Here is a 24,823-nt window from a genome sequence, read left to right on the forward strand (position 1 = left end):
GCCTCACCATGTGGTCGCCTCCGGGGCAGGCCGGGATCGAACTCATGAGGAAGTGGCTTTAGTTTCTTAGTGCAGTGCTTTAACCCGCTGCGCCACTAGGGAGGGCCAATATAAGAATTTTTATAGTTTCCCAAATACAATTTGGAAAATATAGTTGTGACAAAAAAATACCATTCAGTTAGGATGCAGCACTGCAAGCTGGCCACAGCCCCTTCAGTCTGAGTTCCATCCCCTAACTCCCCCCACCCCTCACCCTGCCCAGGTGATCAGCTATCCACTTGGCTGGCAGACCTCTCCTGACCCGACTGCTGCTCTCCTCAGCAGTGTACTTTGACTATCTTTTTGTTCTCCCCCCCACTCTGTCTCTGGTGAAGCCTCTCACCACCCCTGCAATTCTGGCTTATGCTCCAGTTCTGTATGCATAAGTAAATAAATCTTTTTTTAAAAAAGAGAATAGCCAAAAAAAAAAAAAAATACCATTCATAGTATCAAAGCATAATAGGCAGATACTTGGCAAGAAACATGTAAAGATCTATGTGAGTAAAACAATAAAATTACCTTCAAGGAACCCAGAGGAAAACAAGAGCAAATCTAAGGATATAATGTTGTTTTGAATGGGGAGATTCAATACAGGTAAAATACAATTCTTCCCTAATGGAAATCTTTGTAAAAATTTTGGAGGAAAAAGTGACAGTGTTTTCAAAGTTTAAAGAAAAGGTGCTCAAAAAAAATGTGATAAAAGAATAAGAGGTAATGGAGAGATATAAGGATATGAACTTTCCCAGATAGATATTTTAAACTTATTGTGTAGTCCGAGTAATTAAAGTATTAGTATGTAATTAGAGCAGAAATGGACTATCAGTTGTCTGGCACAGAGTGGCTTTGGGAAACATACCTAAATCCAAAAATCTAATGTAAGAGCTTTTTTTAGTATAAGCAGGCCATTTCATGTGAATCTTAAGAGGTGGAATGATTCCTGACACCCTCCTGGGTGGTGTCTTTCCCACAGAGATGCAGTGCAGAAGGCCAGGGTGAGTCTTCCCTGTCTTTATCTTTACTCCTGTGCGTTTTTCTTAATGTGACTATTTCACATTGTATCTACTGAAGGGTTATGACTTGTGTTCAAAGTGGCAAAGTTATAATAGGTGAGGTTTTAAGGAAAAAGTAACTTTACAATTTTTTTGAAGGGGATAACAAACATCAATGAAGGTAAGGCAAGTTTGAGGAGAACCTCCTCTGGACAGTTTGAATTATGATGTTCAAGATGCTTGTTTTTGTAATAGACAAAAGTAATTAAAATTTTAAAAGCTCGTACACTAGATTTTTATAAGCTAGTGAACACAGACAAATTATTTCTTCCATAGAACTATAATCACACAGTCCCAGATAGTATTAATATATGGTTGAGCTAACATTAATATACATCACCATTTTATCGTTTACATAATAAATTATCTAGCATCCAAATATTAAATTACATAGCTTGAAAGGAATTTAAAATATTAGAAGTACTTTTAAAAGCATATAAAATCAAGGAGTGCAGAAACTCGTTTTTTTTCCCTCAAGATGATGGGAAGAAAAGGAATATAAATCACACTTCAAACTAATATAATTTGGTTATCAACTTCAATTATGGAAAAAAATAAAAGAATTTCAGAAATTTGCGCCACCCTGGTGGCTTAGGGGTTAAGTCTCAGCACTATCACCAGGAGGACCCACTTCAAATGCCTGAGTACTGACCTGAGTTCAGTCCTGGCCAGGGAGCTAATTCACTTACTGCACTGCAGACCTCTTCTGTCTTGCCTGCTGTTCCCCTTAACAGTGTGTTTCAGTAAATCTACCTGGTCAGCTTGCTCCCCACTCTGTTTCTGTGAATCCTCTCACCTGTACCCCCTTGCCCCCAGTCTCAGGCCTACACCCAACTCTTCCTCACAGAAATAAATGAATAAAATCTTTAGGAAAAAATTTCAGAATTTGATGGTTAAGAATTTTTAGCTATAATAATAAAGCAGCTTATTCTATATGTCGTGCATAAGACATAGGCAACATTCTTAATCTTAATCAACCCTCCCATTCTTTTTTAGGATCCTCTTCTGCACCCCACAGTATAAAAAGTAAAACCAATTATAGAACTCATTTGTTAGCAGACATTAAAAACATGCTCTTCTGTACAAGGTAGATTTTCAAAATAGAGATTTTCTATGGATACACAAAAAATTTATAGAAATTAAATAACCATTGTAGACTGGTTAAAAAAATAAAAAGGTCTGTGCAAGCCTGATGTATACTGTTACAAATCTGGGATACTTAAAACAAAATGAGCAGGCAGTTAACCGTAAATGCCCTACTTTCTGTTTGAAATGACGGAAGGAATAAAACATGCTTGGCCCAGAGTGTTCATTGTTCTTGGAATTTGAGTTTCTGTACGATACTAAAAATAAGCAAGTATTGTGCTGGATATTTTGGCAACTCATCTTTCTAAATTTCTTATATGTTGATAAGATTCTGGTATGGAAATAGTTTTAAAGACTTAAAATACTGCATGAATTCAGGAGCGGTCAGTTAGTTCAAATGATCACCTTTTAAATGTTGAACAGCAAGATTTTTTTACTAAGTGTTTGAATAGGTTGATTATAGACCTATTATTATAGCTTGGTAAAACTGCTTTTCAGTACTCATATATTGAAATATTTCATTAGACTTATTCACCAAGTCAACATGTTGGCTAACCTGTACAGCAAATTGGGTCTTGTTTCAAGTTCCATTTCTAAGGAAGTAGTAACAGGCACCCCTGCAGTTTTACTGACTGCAACAGTTGTTTCTGTGGCCACTGGAGTCTTTGAAGTGTAGCTGCATTTTAGGTCCACATTACTTTTGTATTATGAACTGCACTACATTTTTGTATTTTATTCCATGCTCAATCCCAGGGCAGCCAGTACTGGAACTCTCTCAAGGCTTTAACAATGAACAGTAATATTACAATCAGATTCTTTACAAAACTTAGTTTTTACAAGACTTAAACAGTCATCAACAATCTGGTTGGATAGCGTTGTACATCATCAGGCCAATCCAGACCACTGATGCCTTGTTTCGCCACAGGAATGGTGTCATATGTTGCTTCTCATAGTCTTACTATCGTGGCAGCTTCATACTTCTTAAGTTGGTCTGTCTATGTATTTATTTAAGGTCTTAATTTTGGTGTGTGTCTGGTTATCAGAAAAAAGTTCTACTTGATAGCATCACTTTCAGCTGTCCAAGTGGATTAACTTAAAATATTTTTGCTGGGGAAAACAAACCTGTCTATGAAGAGGAAGGAAAGAAGGTGAGACCCTTATTATTTAAAGATGGAAAGAAACAATATGGGCCCAAAAGTGACCTATGATAGATATTGGAGAGGGATGGTGTCCCTCTTTTTCTTTCTCTTTTCAGTGTAAATGATCTAGCTTCTCGTAAACACCCTTCCCTGTTTACTCAGTTAGCTGATTGCATGGATAGAATATTCTTATTTTGAATTACTCCCTTTTTTATTCATTACCTTGATCTCAAGTCCTTTTCTGTGCTTACACTAATTATATTTTCATCTGTGTTCTTTATTTTTGTTAATAGCTTTTTATTTTAATTCCATGAACTACATGAAATGGAACGGCCAAAATAGCAACTCAGCTATATGATGGAAAAGGACTATCAGACTAAACATTAGACCAGAAATGGACTGGAAGTATCATTCATTTGCTGTTAGGAAGAGCACTTGAGTCAGTCATTCTAAGGCTTAATCTTCAGGGTGCCACTTACCAGCTATGAAGTTTTAGGTAATTTTTTAGCTTTCCTGCGACTGAAGTTCCTCATCTAAAAAAGGATAAAAGAATACACTTTGGGAGATTGTCATAACAACTTATCTGTATCCATTTAAGTGACTGGCAAGTTGCATGCACTTAGTAAACAATAGGTGCTCTTATTGTTATTAATCCTGATATGCTTGATAAAGTGACAAGGATTGCTAGTATGAACAGTTTATCTTCCTTGTACCTGTCACTGCATTGATATAATCATATTTGATTATTGCAATTAAGATTTTACTTTTTTGCAGTAATAAACTGCATAGGGATATACTGCAATTTACTTGAGCCCTGTCAATTGAGTTTAAATGGAGTATGACACTTGATTTTAAACCAAATTTGTTTTTAAACCAAAGATCTGCATTGAAGAGCTTTGTCATACTTAGTGATTATACCATTTTTTAGTACCTCAGTGATTATCTGATGAATAGAAACCAATCTTGGAGTAAGTTTGGGAGGCTTCAGCCTTTGTTGTTTATATCAGGTTCAGTTTCTACTGTTGAAATTATGATTTTAACCAGTATTACAGAATATATCCCTTGAAACTTAATCTATAATGGTAATATTGTATTCATCAGTAGCTGAACAGGCGTCACTCTGGGGAAGACCGGCATGAACCTGTGGACAATAGGCTGTTTTGTGAAGCTGGATATGTTAAACAAACAACAAAGACTGATGGAATAAATTGCTAATTTCCATGTGAGAGCTAATTTTATCTCTATGTCTTACTGTGACCTCAGAAATGAGAGTGAAAAAAGATCTTGCCTGTACTCAGGATATTTGAATGTCCCAGGGTGCTAACATGACCTAGATTCTTAACTAGTAAAGTTGGATGAGTAGACTTTGTCCTACAAAAGTATTTCCAACCCTTGCATTACTGTCTGTTTTCTCAGAAGAAAATGAACACTTGTTTTTCTAACAAAGTCTAAGACTGATTTCTTCATCTAAAAAAGATACTTAGATGATATTTTTATTTCAGTTTATTTCAACTAGACTATCATTTGTTGATGTATTTTTTGGTGACTAGGATATATAGTTCCTTATTAATAAATTGTATGATCTATTCCATCAATTTTCACACATATTTTGAATAACAAGAGTTGTTTACATAACAACAACTCTGTTTGAAAGCACTAAGAAAACATTAATTATATGCTGTTCTGCTCCAACTGTTTCATGAAGCTATGTAATTAATGCTCAAGCTGGAGTACTATCTTTTGGTGGTGGTTGTCACTGTGGGAAATATCCTGACTTGCTTTCCAACAGAATTACCCTCCTTTTATAGAAATAGTACCCTGAACTTGTAGACATGGACCTGTTTCTATTTTTGAAAAAGAAATTGGTCTTTATTATATAGGCATTATAGAGCCCTTAATGGAAAAATTACAGAAATACATCTTTCCTAGCTAAATTTATAATAGAATTATTACATTCATAAAAGAAAAAGCCACATTTCTTCCACTCCTAAAGATCAGATTGTTTTGTGTGTCTTTCTCGGCCTTTGTTATGCATATATAGTAATTTTTGTGTTTTTTAATTTGAGACACATACAATCACAGGACTATTTTTTAATCCCTCCATTTAACAATATATGCATTTTCCATATGGTTATAAATTGCTGTTATGAAGTTGGTATTATGGTAAATGGGTTCAGATAATACAAAAATATGGAGCAAATGAAAGTTAACCCTGTTCATCCGCCACCCATGTCTATATCCAGAGGTATTTCTTCCCAACTTTCTGTACATATACTTTTTTTAAAACGATTTATTTATTTATGCATCCAGAACTGGGGTACAGGCCAGAGGTGCAAGGATGGTTAGAGGATTCACCAAAGTCAGAGTGGGGTGCAGAATAGGCAGATTTATGGAGTACACTACAAGGGGAACAGCAGGTGAGACAGGAGAGGTCTGCTGTGCCATGTGGGTCACCTCTGGGTCCAGGGGTCTAACTCACACTGAAGCTGCTACATCTAGCTTCACAGTGCTGATCTTTAACCCCTTGCACCACCAGGAAAGGCCCCTACGTATACATGATTTTTTGTTTTTACAAGAAAATGTGATCATAATGTACACATTTTTACTTAAATGTGATTAAAAAAGTATTATCAGGGTGCCTTCTTCATGCAAGAATCTGTGGATCAGCCTCAGTGTTAACTCCGTTTAATGACTGCAGAGTCACTGTGGAGGTGTTGTAACTTTTTTAGTTAACTCTACTAAGTACCTTTAGGTTTTTACTAATTTTCTGTAATATTACACTTAAAATTTAATTGTTTCTACTACTACTGGAGTTTTTATTTAACTTCAGGGTAAGTCATTGGACATGACTGGAGAATGGCAGTATCCTTTAGATGTTCTTGGAAAGGGCAAAGAGGTGTTCGGATGGCTAGATTTTTGTTTTCTGTCATTTGCTCTTTGGTTCGCAATTTATCTACATTTAGGAGATTTTTGATCTTTGACCTATATTACAAGTAGAATTTTGAGTTCTTTGGTTAATTTTGGATTATGCACTGTTCCATCTTTGTATTTATACATTAGTACCTATTTGTTCATTTAACTGATGGTCAACCTAAAATTAAAAATATTCATAAACTTATTTGTATGAGTTGGTGGAAAGCAAGAAAAAACAACCTCAGGCTTGGCTTTTGGTTCTGTTTGACAGCCAGTTATTTTGTTACTGTTTTAATTCAGTTGGACACTCCGTACACAGATTAGTATTCCTTTTCTTAAATATTTAATCTTTCTCTGTAAACTAGCTTCTTCCCTTTGACTAAAAAACTGAGTTTTCATTCACATACCATAAAATCACCATTTTAAAATGAGCAGATGAGATTTTAGTATGTTTACAAGTTTGTGGCAGCATCACCACTGTCTATTTGGAATATTTTAAGCATCCCAAAAGAAGTTCCATACCATTAAATTCTCACTCCCCTTTCTTCTCACTCCTCAGCCCCTGGCAACAATTAGTTTGCTTTGTCTCTACACATTTGCATGTTTTGCACATACATAAATTCAGTCATAATATATGACTTCTAAACTGTTTAAATCTTAACTTTGAAGAAAAAATTTCGGCCCTTCCTGGTGGTGCAGTGGGTTAAAGGGTGGCACTAAGAATCTGCTTCAGCCAGATTTCGATCCCTCCCAGGAAGATGACCCACATGGCACAGCAGACCTCTCCTGTCTCATCTGCCACTCCCTTTGGCGGGAGTAGCCTCTTCTGCTCCCCACTCTGTCTCTGGTGAATCCTCTCACTGTCCCTGTACCCCAGTTCTGTATGCATAAGTAAATCTTAAAAAACAAAGTAAATAAAATTTCTCTATTAACCCTACCACTTCTGCCCCTTCTCTCAATCCTCCCTGCAGAACTCAATTTTTTAAAGGATTTTTTTTTGCTGTCTTCATCTTTTCACCTTAGTTAATCATTAGTTCATTCTAGGGTGGTTTCTAATTCTAACACTACTAAAACAGTTCTTAAAGAGTTCTCCAGTGATTTCATGTCACTGAATCTGTCAGTTCCAGTTGATTTCGGAGAAGTTACTATGCTGATGCTGATCTCTTTTATTGGCACCCTTCTCTGCCTTTCTCAGCACAGCACTACCCTCTTCTTTCTTCCACCTTTTGTGTTGTGTTGCATCACTTCCTCTGTAATTAATTATTCTATATGCAACCATTAAGGGAGTCTTTTTTTTTTAATATATAATATAATAGTTTATTTTTACATCATTTTGTACATTTTTTTTTTTGTCTCAATTGTAATCCCCGTGGGTTTCCCATCACCAAGTCACCCATGTGCCATTACCATAGAGGGATTCTTAAGGTTTAGTGTTAAGCTGTATTTTCCCCTTAGTGTTTTCTCCTTTAGCATGCCTCATTGTGTTGTAAGTTATTTATACACTTATAGCACTTAATAGATTGTTTTCTAGAGATCACTACTTACTCATCTCCACTTAATGTCTCAGACACAGCTCACAGAGGTATTTCTTCTCAGAAATGCTGGAGTTGTCATTTTCAGTGGTGAATGCCAACATAATGACTTACGTTGACCAAACTAGAACCAGAGGGAGTATTTGTGAACATATGTCTCTCACTTTGTATATTAATCCATCACTAAGTCTTATAAATTTGTCATCTTTTTTTTAAGATTTTTACTTATTTATGCATGCAGAACTGGGATACAGACCAGAGGTGCAGGCTCTGTGAGAGAATTCACCAGAGACAGGGGAGCAAAACAGGCAGATCAAGAAGTACACTCCTGAGGGGAGCATTGAGCAGGTCAGGAGAGGTCTGAGATCTGTGACTCCAAGTGGATCACCTCCAGGGTGGAGGATCGAACTCACACTGAAACAGTGCTGTGCTTTAACCCGTTGCATCAGCAGGGAGGGCCCGGCCCCTCTTTCCTCCTTTTTAAGGCTTTATATTCAATGTTCTTTTTTATCTTCTGTTATTAAATACTACCCTGCAGAAGTCTGTAGCCATTCTCTGTTCCCCTTCCTCTCCCTGGTAGGGGAGTTAATTTTATTTCTAAGAGATGAAGAAGGTTTTCCCTCCTCTTAATTCTTAGTTCAGTAACTTTTCTAGGATTTATATGTTGGTGTTGCTAATTCTGTATCAGTTTTTCAAGGAACATTGTGAATTTTGGCTTTATCTTCATTCACTTATTTGAATTTTTTTTTTTTGTTCGATTACCCTTGGTTCTCTAATTCAGGTATACCACTTATTTGTTCCATTATCTGCCTCTCTCATATTTGTTATTTTTTCCCTAATTAAAATAAAAACTTGTTTATTTCCATTTCATATGTTTGGTGAGGTATGGTTCACATATATAAGATCCAGAAAGGGCATAGAACAGTGGTAAGGAAAAATAAAAATAAAAAATTAGCCCTTTTGCTTTGCGTAATTTAGTGGCTTTTAGTTTTATTAGCATTGTTGTATAATCACCACTCTTGAGTTCATTTCAGTTTGCGTGCTTTTTTTAAGTCTTTTTTCATTGCCTAGTTTTGTCCTTCTTAATGTTACTGAAACAGTAACTTTTCATCATTTGGTAGTTAAGGTAATACCTGTCAGATGTCTTTTCTGCTTTTTTCCTTTGTAATTAATACTTTGTAGAGAAATTCTTTGTGACTATGTAAATAACCTGTTCCTTATCAATCTTCTGCCGACTATTTTCAGCATCCATGATTCTTAAATTGAAACAATTGTGGGCATGATGATTGCCACTTGTGGTTTCCTTAGTCATTTCTACATTGTCATTCTACATAAGTAAGCGCTCTCCTTTTCTCCCATTTATTTATTTAAGTATGGACTCATGTATTGTTCTTTTATTCTATGGACTGTAATGCCTTGCTGATATTCTTCAAATTGTCTCAGGATAATCCAGCAGGGGCTCCTTCAGACTTGTCTGTGTGCTTTGACTTGTCCTCATCTTTTTTTGACCATGTCTTATTTTCTGATAAAGGAACATGTTCCAGGTTCATATTGTACTTTACCTATTTTAAGTTGGAACAGCCATTTATCCAACTATAAATCCAGTTTAATCCTTTTAGTGGAGATTGATGTTTGGAAACCAAGATCTGGAATACTATGGTAGTATCATTGCTTCTAAGCACTTATTCTGTCTCCTAGATTCATTCTCTTTCTGTATACTGTAGATTAATTATGTCTAAGCATTGCTCTTAATCTCTTCCTCTTTTTTTTTCTATAAATTAACCCCAATGCATTCTTATAGGTCACAAAAAAGTTATATTGAAGTATAGAGTACAGTTTTTATGTAGACAACAACAAAAAATTACTTTCCTAAAAAGCTAATTCTGCCCATCATCACCTTTTTCACAATTGCTTTTACTATTATAGTTGTGTCTTTCTTAAAAATCTTTTTTTAACAGGGTCATGTCATCAAGCCTGCTTATGTATTTTTTAATGGGTATCCCTTAATGTTGCCCATTGTTACTTTTTGCTTAATATCAGTAACAGAAGAATAGAAATAATTAGTTAAGGGTTAAGACTGGAGGATAATGGAAGTGTTTACTGTTTGGTTATTCAGCCTTCAGATTATTATGGTCAGTTCCTTAATTTTATAGATTGAGAAGCAGATCTAAGAACTGAAATGACTTTTAAGTCCATGGCTAGTTGGAGACTCAAATTAGAGTCTGGGTTTCTGAACTTTCATATTGGGGGATAGAGGAGTTAGATCCATGACATCTCTCTGAAGTTTCAGTGGAGCATCACTAGCCAGGTGGAGAGAGCATTCTTCTGTCTTGGGAAACTCACGCACATGGATATTGAGATTTTCAAAATGACGGTTGTTCATTTGATGACCAGGAAGGGTACAGAAAAGAAGATGGAACAGATTAGAAATTTGAGGATAGCCAGCTGTCTGGTTGTGCAACTTTAGGCCAGAATTATGAGCAGACAATTTCAAAGCTTTTCTTATCTTTTTAAAAAAGATTTATTTTTTTATGCATATAAGAATTGGGGTACAGGCAAAAGGTGTAGGAGGTCATGGTGAGAGAATTCACTAGAGACAGAGTGGAGAATGGGGAGTAGAACAGGCAGATATCTTTCATAATTTAGTCCCATCTACTGTTATTTCCACTTTTTTCATAGCCCCAATTATGAATATGACTGGCTGGGTTTCTTTTCAAGGTTTTCAGTTTAGTAGGATTTTAACACCAGTAGTTAAAATATCAATATAATAGTAGTTATATTAGCACACATTTCTTGAAAATTTAATTATCAGTATATCATATGATATATTCCTAGCTTTCTGTATAAGAGAAACAAAAACACAGACATACAGACACTTGTTACTATACCATTGTTCACAGTAGTCAATTGTAGGTATAATCTAAAAATATCCATTATGTGGCTTGGTTAAAAAAATGACACACATGGTTAGCCATACAATGAGTAAACTACAATGTGGATATATATGCGATGGAATATTATTTAGCTATAAAAGGAAATGCAGTACTGATACCTGCTACCCTGCTGATAAACCTCACATATATTGTGCTCAGTGAAAGAATCCAGACACAAAGACCACATACTGCATAATTTCTGCATAGTTATATGAAATGCTCACAGAGGCAAATCTATGGAGATAGGAAAGTATCTTAATGGTTGGCTGAGGGTAGAAAGAGGAATTATAAGTGTGCACGAGGTTTCTTTTTGGGGAAATGATAGTATTCAGAAATTGAATTAGGGTGATGGTTATGGTTGTACAATCCTAAATACTAAGTAACTATTAAATTGTATACCTATAGGTGAATGGTGTATGTTTTTAAAATTTATTACATGTGGGTCCTCCCTGGTGTCACAAGGGGTCAGTGCTACTAAGCTTTCACCAGCCACTACAGCATGAGTTTGATCCCTGGCCAGGGAGCTAGCCCACATGGCGCAGCAGACCTCTCCTGTCTCATCTGCTGCTCCCCTCAGTACTATATTTCAGTACATCTGCCTGTTCTGCCTCCACTCTGTCTCAGGTGAATACTCTTACCCCCGACACCTCTGCCTATACCCCAGTTTCTGTATGCAAAAATAAAAATAAATCTTCAAAAAAATAAAATTTATTACATGTGAATTTTATCAATGTAACTTATGCCCCATAAAACTGCTAAAAATACTTATATTTTAAATTTGATTTTGTAGTATATTCTCTATATTAACCCTGCACTTTCTACTTTTAAGTATTATTCTTTTTTTTTTTTAAAGATTTATTATTATTCATACAGAACTGGGGTACAGGGCGGAGGGTGATAGGATTCACCAGGGACAGAGTGGGGAGCAGAACAGGCAGATTGACGAAGTACACTGCTGAGGGGAGCAGCGGGCGGGTCAGGAGAGGTCTGCCATGCCATGTGGTCACCTCTGGGGCAGGAGGGAATCGAACTCATGCAGAAGTGGCTTTTAGCTTCTTAGTGTGCACCACCAGGGAGGGCCTTAAGTATTATTCTTAAAGAAAGATAATGTCACATGATGTTAATGATAATATATAGTAAAAATAGCCAGTATTTGTAAAATAGTTACTGTGTACTAGATACTAATCTAAGTAACTTTTCACAGATTATCTTACAATAAGATTATGATACTGTGGGCCCTCTCTGGTGGCGCAGCGGGTTAAAGCACAGCACTGAGAAGCTAAAGCCACTTCCGTATGAGTTCGATTCCCGCCTGCCTTGGAGGTGACCACGTGGTGTGGCAGACCTCTCCTGACCCGCCCGCTGCTCCCCTCAGCAGTGTACTTCGTCATCTGCTTGCTCTGCTCCCCACTCTGTCTCTGGTGAAGCCTCTCACCACCCCTGAGCCTCTAGCCTGTACCCCAGTTCTGTATGAACAAATAAATAAATCTTAAATTAAAAAAAAAAAGATTATGATACTGAAATTTATCATCCTTATTCTGCAGCTGAGGAAACAGTCTTACAGATATTTTATAATTTGCTTGGAGTCATATAACTAAGTTAGGATACAATCAAACAGTAGTTGGACCAGCAACACTCTTGTCCCTTAGGTTCCGTGTTTACATCATCTATTGAATGTTTTGGTGGAAACTCTCACTGCCTCAAATGTACTGTTGCTATGTCAGACATCTTTGTGTGTGTGTGAATGTTTTACCTGTGTGTGATTTCTTAGAAGAATCAAGTGGATGTATGGTATTGCCTAACTGCTGTAGACTTGTACAGCAGAACAAGTCTTACTAATCACTTTTACTTTTTTTCCACCCTTCAGTCTTAATTTTAAAGACCCTGAAGCAGTCAGAGCTCTGACTTGTACTCTCCTAAGGGAAGATTTTGGACTTTCAATTGATATTCCACTGGAGAGACTAATTCCCACAGTTCCCTTGAGACTCAACTATATTCATTGGGTAGAAGATCTGATAGGTCATCAAGACTCTGACAAAAGTACTCTCCGAAGAGGAATTGACATAGGTATTTGGTTTAAATTCTCTTTTGGATAAACATAAATTTCGTAAATTTATGTAAGGTCAAATTCAATGTAAACATCTCTTCTGGGTAATTGTTGTATGAAAGAAAGTGGTTACAGATATTACTGTTCTTAAATGCTATACCTGGCTTTTTCTGTCAGCAGTTGTCAGCATCACACAGGAAGCATAGGGATAAGAGAAGTGCAGGATGAAAGTGAAGCTCTCGTTTTCATTGTTTGCAGGTTACCATGTTGATAATCTTCTAGTGGGTATTTTTACTCTGATTAATTTTATTAGTATAGTACTATAGTCCACATTGAAGTTTTTGGGTGATAGTCATTTAATAAAAGATCACATGGGCCCTGAATACTTTGAGGAATCTCTTGGATGATTATTAGTAGAGGGTATTGAATCCAAAATTAAAGGAAAGAAGCCATTGCCTTGGACCCTCCCTGGTGCCACAAAGGTTTAAAGTGCAGCACTATGAAGCTCTCTGCAGCCACAGCACCACTAAATCTATCCCTAGCTCTGGCCAGGAACCTCAGCCACATGGTATAGCAGACTTCTCCTGTGTCTTTTGTCTTAAAAAAAAGTGAGAGAAAGAAAGAAGTTATTGCATTATTAAAGTAAGTGGTTCTCTTAAATGAACTTCTATAATTGAAAAGACTTTCTGTTTTGGTTCTTTGAGAGTAAGTCATAGATATAGAAGGAAGTGAAGCCAGGACTTGTTTATAATCATAAATATAAGCTTTCATAGCCAATGTTTTCATTTAATAGGTTAAAACAGTTTTTCAATCTTTTGGTTTTTATTAGTCCTTTATAGGAAAAAATATTAAAAGCTTTTTGAGTCCATTTCTAGATATAATTAACAAAAAATATAATTTCTAGATAAGTAGCATTTAAAATTTTCCATTTGCATTTCCATTTTTAATCCTCATTGTATGACCTTTTCAGTAGCATTTATTGACCCTTTCCTTTTTCCTCCAGGCACTCTCTTCTCTTGTTTTCCTAATAGATTCTTCTGGTATTCCTCACTTATTTCTTGTTTTCTCCTCCCTCTTTTAGACTCATTATTTCTGTGTGTGGCCATTGGATCAACATTGAGAATCTGTAAAGCTTAGTGTTTAGCTGTTTGCTTATTTAATTCCCTACGTCAAGGCAATTTCATCAACATCTGTGGCTATTTTCCACCTGCATGCAAATACTACGTACTTAAATCCTTTACCTCAGATTATTTTTCTTGAGCTACAGTCCCATATGTATGGAAATTTGGCTATCTAAAAAACATCTCACACTTTGCCAGATCTAAGTCCACATTGATAATCTATCTTTCTAATCTTGGTTCTCTTCCCTTGTTACTTATTTCAGTAAAACTACCACAGCCCACCCTGTCATTTTTGATAATTACTTCTCCCCATTCTCACTGAGAAAGCCTGTTACCATTTCCTGTAGGTTTTCTCTCTTAAGTATTTTGTAAGCCATCTGATTTTCTCCATTGCCACTGTCACCATCTCAGTCACTGTCATCTCTCCTGATCTGCAGAATGGCCTCTCAACCACTCTTGCTTCTGTTCCACTCTCCAGAATGTATGTAAAAGCCCCTATCTAATGTCATCTTTACTATAATAATTTCTTACTAGTTCTACAACTTAAAAACCAAACCTTGACTTGGCCAAATAGAATTTCCATTGTCTGGTCCCTGCCCTCTTTAGGTATCTCTAAGCTTCATCTTATGTGCTTCTCTTCCTTGTTTTCTGCACTTATCTTTAGTTCTTCTAATCCGTGTGTCATGATTTCAGGCCTCGGTACATGTTGTTTCCTTTGCTTTGAACTTTCCTATTTTCAGCTGTTAGTTCTCATTATACTGTATTTACCAACACTGATCTTAATATTCTCCAGAGAGCCTTTTTTTTTTCTTGAGAGCTCAAGTTCCTGGCTTGTGAACTTTAGAAAACCACGTTTCTTTATGCCATTTTTTAAGTTTTTGACTACACATTCTGGTTGATTTAATGACTTTCTCTGCCACTAGAGTGCAAAGTGCAGAGCCTATTACTTTTTTGTTTACTATCCCAAGACCTAGCAAAATGTCAGGTATGTAGTACGTGTTCAGTAAATAATTTGTTGGATTAGTGATAAATAAATACATCATTATTTCAGCATTCACAGTTCTGTGAACACCCATATGAGCTAAACAAAATTTAAAAATAATGGGGCTTACCAAAAGCATCTGCTTTTTTATATTTATGGCAGAAGATTGACTGATGGATTATATTAAAAGGCTTGAGGATCCAGTTAGTACTAATTTATTTTAATTATGCCCCACAACTTCTAAAATAACACTTGGGGATATAGAAGGTTAATGGATTTTAGCTCTTCACAAGGGGCATTTTTGCTAAAATCACATTCATTCTAATTAGGGTTTTACATAAATTCTTCCCCCAGACTCTCAGTTTGCTCTAATTCTATGATTATACTCTTTATTTATCATTCCAAGGATTATTACCCATTTAAAAATGTCATTCATCTTTCTGAGGGGATTAAGTTGTTAGAATCCAAAGGTCATAAGAATTGAGATATTTGATTTTCTTCTAAGTATACACCAGATCTACCTGATCTTTGGGTATCTGAAAGAAAGTGTACTTTTTTCCTTTTCTTTTTAAGTGAAATTGAAGTGTGGAGAGGCACATGAGAATTAAGGGCCTGGTGTCTGGCTTAGATTTTTTTTCCCTATACAATTGAAAATGCTACCTAAGTTTTCTTATTTTGAATGACTTTGGTTTATCTATATGACTAGCAGGGACTAAATAATTGTGACTTCTGCGAGGAAGTCACTTCTTCCCTCATCACCCCTTTATCACTTCTTCCCTCATCACCCCACACATGGCCAAAGAACTCAATTGTCTACAGCATGAGGGCCAAGATGCTATTAGGTAAACATTGATAGGAAATGCAGCAATTACCTTGACTGGCAAGTAGGTTAAATGTTCTGGCCATCAGTAGTTGTATCCTTTTCTAGCTTATTAAGAAAACTTAATAGCAAGTAGTAAGATGATCCTGGGTTTCCTCTGGGTTAGAAGTATTTCTAGCTTCTATTTCTTCCTGCCATATCCTTAGAAGGCTAGACTGGCACCAAGATGTGGTCAGGGGAGAGCTGGGCAGGAGTGGCTGGTATGGGGTGGCTGCTGTAGGCCTTTGGGAGCAACACAACCTTTTTCTCTTGAATATGTTCTTTCAGATCTTTTTGACCAGGATTAGTCAGTAGTCATAAAAGCACTAATTGTGATTACTATGTAGGTTAGAACCAAATCCTAGTTGTCAGAAGAGTGAAGTTTGACTGGAGCATTTACTTCTGAATTCTTCCTTGAAATTATGGTAGGATAAGCCAGTGACTGGTGTTTTAGATCAAAATCAAGTATCTTTCCATGTGTCTCCACATACTAGGTTGTTGTAAAAGTCATGATGCATTTTTTTCTATGCTTTTCAAAGAAAAAATATGTCATGACTTTTCCAACAACCCAATAGTGTATACGTGTGTGTGTGTATGAAATGATTCTCATATTTTTTTAAAGCCTTATTTCAAGTACCAACTTATAACTATGTGGGGACTTAGGTATTTTTATATAAAATATATTTTATTTTATTTTTATATAAAATTTTTATGTCCTGTGTATTTATTTCTGCTTTTGGTGAATGGGATGGTACATTGATCTATTTTAAGGTTATTACTGAGGTGTTTTAACATATAGCATTTATTTATATTAAATCAAGGGTTTTTTTTTGTAAGGTTTAAAAGATTTCATGTATGGTAAGTTTTTACAAATTTCAGGTAATCAGTCATGTATTACTTGACCACCAGTCAGTTATACACACTTCACTTTACCAATAACAATAGAAAAGTAGAGAACAATAAAGTTTCTATCCTCTAGGATAATTGTATCTAATTAAAAGACTGACATGCTTGAAATGATTCAAAAACCAAGTAGCTAGAGTGTATGTACATGATCAGCTTGTGAAACTTTTGTAATTACAGGAATTTGAAGAAAATGGTATTTTTGCTTTTTATTCTCATCTGTTCTTCAGGAGTATGCAGTGTTTTGAATTTTTGTTTTACTAGGTACTGGAGCATCTTGCATCTATCCTTTACTTGGAACAACCTTGAATGGCTGGTATTTTCTTGCAACTGAAGTAGATGATATGTGCTTCAACTATGCAAAGAAAAATGTGGAACAGAATAACTTATCTGATCTCATAAAAGGTTAGCTTTACAAAATAAATACCCCTTTCAAGCTCAGCTTTTAAACTATCTTTCTGACTTAGTACATTGTTACTCTTAGCTTAAATATACAAACTTTGTTAATTAAAAATATCTGGTACATTGGGTTTGCTGAAATAGGGTAAATGCAGTTGATTTTTATAATTTGTGGATCTGTATTTATGAATTTGTCTACTTGCTAAAACGTGCCTACTTGGGTTTGTTTTTTTAACTCCAAAATCAATATTCAGTATTGTTAATGTGTTTTTTTTTTTTTTTAAAGATTTATTTATTTGTGCATACAGAACTGGGGTGCAGGCCAGAGACTCAGGGGCGGCGAGAGGCCTCACCAGAGACAGAGTGGGGTGCAGAACAGGCAGATCGGTGAAGTACACTGCTGAGGGGAGCAGCGGGCGGGCCAGGAGAGGTCTGCCACGCCACGTGGTCACCTCCAGGGCAGGCGGGAATCGAACCCACGCGGAAGCGGCTCTAGATTCTCAGTGCCGCGCCTCAACCCGCTGCGCCACCAGGGAGGGCCCGTTAATGTGTTTTTTAGTTAATCAACTCTTTGTGCATAACGTAATTGAATATTTATCCAAGTTTGCAAAAGATAAGAATAAAGAGCACTTTCATTTTGGAAGTCATATCAATTAGGAAGCTTCTGATATCAAGATAATCTTTGGTATATTTTCTGTGCATGGCCTACTCTGATATTATTACTTCAAAAATCTTGCAACTTTAAACAGTAAACAATATATTATAGTTTCTGTGGGCCAGGAATTTGGATGTGAACCTGATTCAGCCTTTTATGAAGTTGCTGTCATCTAAATGATAGATTTGCTTCCAAGGTGGTTTACTTAATGACTGTTAATAAGAAACAGTTCATTGCCATGTGGTTCTCCACAAAGCTACTTGTGCATCCTTACAGCATGTCAACTGTCTTCTCCTTGAGCTGGTAATTGAAGAAATAAGGGGAAAGAGGAAGCCATATCACCTGTTATAACCTAGGGCACCCTGTCATTTCCAATATTTTCTATTTGATAAAAGTGAGTGCAACCTGTTTTCAAGGAGAGGGAATTAAGCTCCATCTCTTGATGGCTGCCCTGATGTAGGGGTTAAGTCTCAGTGCTATCAAGCTATCTTGATAACCACTGTGGCATAAGTTCCATCCCTTGTAAGAGAGCTAACCCATACATGGCACAGGCAGAGCTCTCCAGTCACACCCACTGCTCCCCTCAGCAGTATTTTTTAATAGATCCACCTATTCTGTTCCCTACTCTGTCTCTGGTGAATCTTCTCACTCCTCCCCAGCTCCACTCCCCAAACACACCTCTGGCATAACCCTATTCTTCTATGCACAAATCAATCTTAAATAAACTCTACCTTTTGAAAGGACTTGTGTCACAGAATTGATGGATCTATTTGAATACTACCACAGCTTTCTTGCTAGTTCAGTTACTGTTTTTTCTCCTAGTGGTGAAAGTACCACAGAAGACACTCTTGATGGATGCTCTTAAAGAAGAATCTGAGATAATTTATGACTTTTGCATGTGTAACCCTCCCTTTTTTGCGAATCAATTGGAAGCCAAGGTAAAATATCTTTTGCTTTAAAGTAATTAAATATCTAAGTTTGCAAAGATGAGAGTGAAGAGCACTTTTATTTTGGAAGTTGTATCAATTAAGATGCTTGTGATATCATGATAATCTTGAGTGGAATATTTTCTGTGCATGATATCCAGTCAGAAGGCATAATGAAAATGTGATAGACATTTTGGGACTACACAAAAAGGTACAAATTTTGTATGTTTAATCGTACAGATGGAAAGTAAAAGTATAAGTAAAAGATCCTTGAAAGGAATACTTATATGAAGTCAGTTGTGTTTTGGTAAAACACAAAAAAATTGGTGATCATACAGCATAAACCTTTAGAAAATGTAATGTTACAGTGATGATCATTTAGTATGGTTTTAAAATACTAAATCTAGCATAATATTGTAAACTTAATCCTAAGTGTTCTTACTCTGAACTAGAGTACCATCAAAGACTTAGTTAAAATTTAAGGTATAAACTTTTCATCAGATTTTTCTTGTTGGTGTTTAGGGAGTAAATTCTCGAAATCCTCGAAGACCTCCACCTAGTTCTGTAAATACAGGTGGTATCACAGAGATCATGGCAGAAGGAGGTGAATTAGAATTTGTTAAAAGGATCATCCATGACAGTTTACAACTTAAAAAAAGACTCAGGTAAGTTGGTCATTACAGCAGGGGAATATTTCCCCCTTTGTAAATCCAAGATGAACCTGTATTACTTAGAGGAAATGTAGTCATATGGTCTGAAGAATAAAAGATTAAAAAAAAATTAGCAGACCTTATAGTCTGGGATGACCCTGTTTCTGAGGATGGTCTCATGCCTTTAATTGGTTTGTGTTTTCCAGTAATCATCTGTACTATAGGTAAGGAAAGGAGGAAAATATCATATGAGTGTATTGCTCATGTTTGAATGGTACTGTGATGGGATAAAACTGATTCACCTGTGACTTTTGATTAGGAAACAGATGGGTCCAGATATGCCCCATGAATCAGAATAAATTTGTCCTAACCCTGGATGCAATTTATGGAATCGGTCTCTCAACCAATGACAAATGTGAGGGATACTGAGCTGTCAGAAAATTAATGAAGGGAAACTGAGCTCACTAACCAGTTCCAGTTGCAGGTTAAGGATATTCCTGTTTAAAAGTTAATTATTTTGGACAACACACCTGTCATTCAGCAGCATATAAGGTACTCAAAAAGAGCTATTTGTCTTGCTTGACTTCTCATCCTGCCAGACGTTGAAATGGTGGATAATGTGGTAGTTCAAAACTAAAGAGACTTTCAACCCTAGCATTTAGCTTTGGGAAATAATACACATAGCAAAATTTACCATCTTAAACATTTTTTTTTTTTAAGATTTATTTATTCATACAGAACTGGGGTACAGGCCAGAGATGCAGAGGGTGAGAGGATTCACCAGAGACAGAGTGGGGAGCAGAACAGGCAGATCGACGAAGTACACTGCTAAGGGGAGCAGCGGGCGGGTCAGGAGAGGTCTGCCACGCCATGTGGTCACCTCCGGGGCAGGCGGGAATCGAACTCATGTGGAAGTGGCTTTAGCTTCTCAGTGCAGTGCTTTAACCCGCTGTGCCACCAGGGAGGGCCACCATCTTAAACATTTTTAAAGCGTACAGTTTAGTAGTGTTAAGTACATTGACATTATTATACAGCTAATCTCCAGAACTCTCCCTGTAAAACTAAAAATGCAGCAACTATTAAACAGCAGCTCTCTAGGCCCCTCTGCCAGGGAGCCCAACCCCTGACAGACACCATCCTCTGTGTGAATGTAACTCTCCTAGGTATCTTATATAAGTGGAACCATACATAATTTGTCCTTCTGTGATTGGTTTCACTGAGTATAATATCCTAGATATTCATTCCATATTATAGGTTGTCAGAACTTTCTTCTTTTTTAAGGCTGAATAATATTAATATTTCATTGTATATAATATACCATATTTTATTTATCCAGTCACCTTTTACTGTGCACTTGGGTTGTTTCAGTCTTTTAGCTTTTGTAGATAATGTTGCTGTGCTGTGCAAGTATCTCTTAAAACTCTGCTCTTAGTTCTTTTGGGTATGTACACAGAAGTGGAATTGCTAGATAGAGATAACTTTGCTTTTACATTTAAATATGTTTAAAACTGCTTGTTTTTCCCCTAAGATTTATTTTATTTATTTATGTCTACAAGAGCTGAGGTATAGGTACATGGGTATGGGGGTTGAGACGATTTACTGGAGACAGAATAGGAAGCAGAACAGGCAGGTCTACTGAAGTACACTGTTCAGGGGAGCAGCAGGACAGACAGGAGAGGTCTGGCTGTACCATGTGGGTTAGCTTCCTGGTCTGGAATTGAACTTCTGCTGCAGTGGCTGCACAGAGCTTCACAGTGCTGAGACTTAACCCCTTGCACCACCAGAGAGGCCCTAAAACTGCTTATTTTAATAAAGGCCAATTCCAAAATCAACACATACCCTGATTTTTTTTAAGTATCTGGAAAGCAGTTGTATTATGTTAGTCTGCTCAGAAAATTTTAGACTGTTGAAACCAAGTGTTAATGCATTTTTGTTTTACATTGAGTTTTTTCAAAGACACATTAGTGTATGAAGAAGAAAGATACTTAAATTATGCTGAGAAGAGCCTGAGAAAGTGAAATAAATTTAAAGTAACAGAATACTGAAACACATGTGAAGAGATAGCTAGCACCTTGTGGCCATTTCAGTATCTGTTGGCTTTTTCAGGGAATTGGAGCCATTCAGGAAAATGAGGAAAATTGTTTACTGGAAACTTTTTTTTTTTTTTTTTAAAGATTTATTTATCCGTGCATACAGAACTGGGGTACAGGCCAGAGGCTCAGGGGCGGTGAGAGGCTTCACCAGAGACAGAGTGGGGAACAGAACAGGCAGATCAACGAAGTACACTGCTGAGGGGAGCAGTGGGCGGGGTCAGGAGAGGTCTGCCACGCCATGTGGTCTCCTCCGGGGCAGGCGGGAATCGAACTCATGTGGAAGCGGCTTTAGATTCTCAGTGCTGTGCTTTAACCCGCTGCGCCACCAGGGAGGGCCTTACTGGAAACTTTTATCACTAAATTTCTACAAAAACATAATTTAAGGGAACACTGATCTAAGAAAGAAAAATTGTTCTATATGTTCCAAGTCTGTCAGTACCTAGTTTTGTGGCAGCCTTTAATTGAATGAAAAGAATGTTTGCTAAGAGTGATAATTGACCACTTCGAGTTTGAAAGCATCCATTGGAAACTTTGCCTGGTTATGATTTATTTAAAAGCGTGGTTAAGCAATCTTGTTCATTCTGTTAGGATCTAGGGAGATTGAGAGGGACTTTTAGAAAGAAAGGAAGAAATGAAGTACTGGGTTTTTTGTTTTGTTTTGTGCTGGAAAGAGAGCAGAGGAATGTTTCATGGAAGAGTGTTACTCACAAATACAGTTTACCATTTCACATGATTTTCATTGTACATATTACTGGTTCATGTTGTCCTATACATCTTAAACATTGACAAAATGTTTGTATCATTATGCCTTTTACAATACTGTGAAAATTGAGTATTTTGAATCTCTAAAAAATAAGTATTGATAAAGTAATATTTAAACTTGCTATCTGCTTTTCTCTTCAGAATTTTTTCCTTCTTGAAACAGTATATAACATTACAGAATAAAGTGAGTTAAATTTATTGAACTGATCTCAAGATGTGTCACCTAGTCATGCACAACAGCAACTACAGTTACCTTTTATACTCAATGGACCTTGCACCTGGAAGCCTGTTGGCTAAAGCTGCCCAACATTTTAGTTGTACAGGTTATAAATTTGGCGCCCAGAGCTGCCTGTGTTTCAGTGCTCGTTCCACTGCCCCATGCAGCTCCTGCACCCTAGCTGCACTTTCACTTCTAAGTAGATAGCCTTTCTGTTACTGGTGCAGACTTACAAAGTGCTTTACCTGTCACTTTGTCTGTGACGTGAGCTTAATATAAATTTATTTTTTAGTCACCTAACCCAAATAAATTAATAGGCTCTGTTGAATTCTTCATAGCCTGAGTTCCACTCTTGTGGGTTTTTTTTTTTTTCCATGAACCAGAAATCTGAATCTGAATTAAGTTACAACTTAACACAGCTTTTCCCCATTCTCACTCTTTTCATACCTCCCAGCCCCCATGCCCAGCTGCTGGCTTTGTGTATGTCTACTGTTGGTATTCAGAGACCCCGTTCCAATTAAGCTATCTGAATAAGTCTGCTCATACCAATAAACAATTATTGAACTCTATCAGAATGTCTGAGACCTGAGACCAGCTCAATTCTAACACTGTCTATCCTGAGGCAATGTGAAATTCCACAGGTTCAAGACTCAGTCTTTTAAGACACCATCCTTTTCACTTCAAACTTCATCCACAAGCCTCATACAATTACCTGCATTTCTGAGCCACGTATAGATCAGAGGTCTGCATAATAACCCCCTCCTCAGATTTAAAATTCAGATCATTATCTGTGCTTTTGATCCACCAGCTATAAAACTGAGATTCCCAGGACACTCATCTCAGGTTTAAAAGGCACACAGCTCAGGAAATCCACTCACTCATTAGATCCCTAATTTATTACAAACGATAGAAATCAATAGCCAGATAGAAGAGATGAATAGGACCTGATGTGGGGAAAAGGCATAGAGCTCCTCTGCCCTCTCCAGGCATGCCATTCTCCTCAGATCTTCATGTGTTCACTAGTCTGGAAGCTCTCTGAAATCCCTCCTTCAGGACTTTTATGGAGGTCTTACGACATAGACAAGACTGATTAAATCTTGGAGTCTCTCCAGGAAGTGAGGGGAATGGGACTGAAAATTCTACCCTCTATTCTAGTTGGTTTCCCTGGCAACCAGCTCCTTCCTTTAGTGTCTTCTGAAGTTACTTTCATTAACAAAACAACACTTAAAAAATGTCTTTTACAGGGGTGTGCTGCTGAGATCTTGAGACAGGAATTGTAGTCGAAGATCAAATATGTATGCGAAATACGTTTTGATCATCTAAGTGACCAAACATTTCTTTAAAGTTACAAAACCACACTATATTATTCACATAGTTGGTGATGGGCAGTAAACTGTATAATCTGGGCCTTTTGAATGTGAATCTTTGATTTTTAAATTTTGTTTTCTTGTTGATAAAGTGGGGTGATAATAACTACCTCATTCTCATGTGGTGGTCACAGAATTAAATGATACATATTTTTTAAAAAGACTTTATTTTTGCATGGGAGAATTGGGGTGTAGGCCAGAGGTGTGAGTGGTGAGAGGATTCACCAGAGACTGTGGTTTGCTATAGCTTGATAGCACTGTCTTTAACCCATGCACCACTAGGGAGGCCCTGAAAGACTACCCCATTCATTTATTACTTTGAATTTACAAATGTTAATATGCATATAGGATGTGAAATACGAGCTAGATGTTACATATAATTACTATTTATAATTTTACTTCTTAAATAGTTTAATTACAGTTACAGAAAATCAAAAAACATTGATCCCAGCATTCTGACACAACTGTTAGCTTATTTTGGATGTGTTGTATTTTTTTTTTATTCTAATGAGTATAATCATGAATACAAATAATTTTGTTTTCTGCTTCAGGTTTTTTGTTCTTAGGTTTCTGTGTGACTAATGTTATGCATAGAATAATTTTAAATAGCTTGACAACAGTTTCTGATTAACTGGTTCCTTTATATTGACCATTATATTCTTTTTTTCACTATTGCAAAGAACATATTACTGCTTTGTTTATTACTGAATTGCCATAGATGTTGTGGATGGCTATCTTTGACTTGGTTTCATCTTTGACAGAACTCTGTAGGGTTACAAATAAATGAAGGTGTTTTTTGGTGCCATTAGAAAGAAATGTAGGGCCCTCCCTGGTGGCTTACCAAGTTAACACAGCACTGTGGAGCTACCATAGCCACTGGAGCACGAGTTCGATCCCCAGTCAGGGATGTGACCCACATGGTATGGCAGACCTCTCCTGCTGCTCCCCTCCGCATTGTATTTCAGTAGATCTCCTGATAAGCTCTGCAATCAGTCTCTGGCGAATCCTCTCATCCTCTGTACCTCTGGCCTGTACCCCAGTTCTGTATGCATAAGTAAATAAATCTTTGGGGAAAAAAAAAAAAGAAATGTATTCCTCAATTTAATATACAGAAATAGAAGGTAGAGATTTATTGGGGGACAGATAGTATG

The 24,823-nt window shown here is 36.7% G+C and overlaps 1 protein-coding gene across 1 annotated transcript in view; it reads left to right on the forward strand.

Annotated features, from left to right (window-relative positions):
- METTL16 (methyltransferase like 16) overlaps window positions 1-24,823 on the forward strand; it is a 60,726-nt gene that overhangs the window by 6,757 nt on the left and 29,146 nt on the right. The window contains exons 3-6 of the mRNA XM_004684782.2: window positions 12,559-12,758; window positions 16,868-17,008; window positions 18,480-18,595; window positions 19,106-19,248. Coding sequence (XP_004684839.1) covers window positions 12,559-12,758; window positions 16,868-17,008; window positions 18,480-18,595; window positions 19,106-19,248 — 600 coding nt within the window. The remainder of the gene's footprint in view (window positions 1-12,558; window positions 12,759-16,867; window positions 17,009-18,479; window positions 18,596-19,105; window positions 19,249-24,823) is intronic.

The sequence above is a fragment of the Condylura cristata genome, unplaced genomic scaffold (genome assembly GCF_000260355.1).
Source record: "Condylura cristata isolate star-nosed mole 26May11 unplaced genomic scaffold, ConCri1.0 scaffold00017, whole genome shotgun sequence".
Classification (NCBI taxonomy): Eukaryota; Metazoa; Chordata; class Mammalia; order Eulipotyphla; family Talpidae; genus Condylura; species Condylura cristata.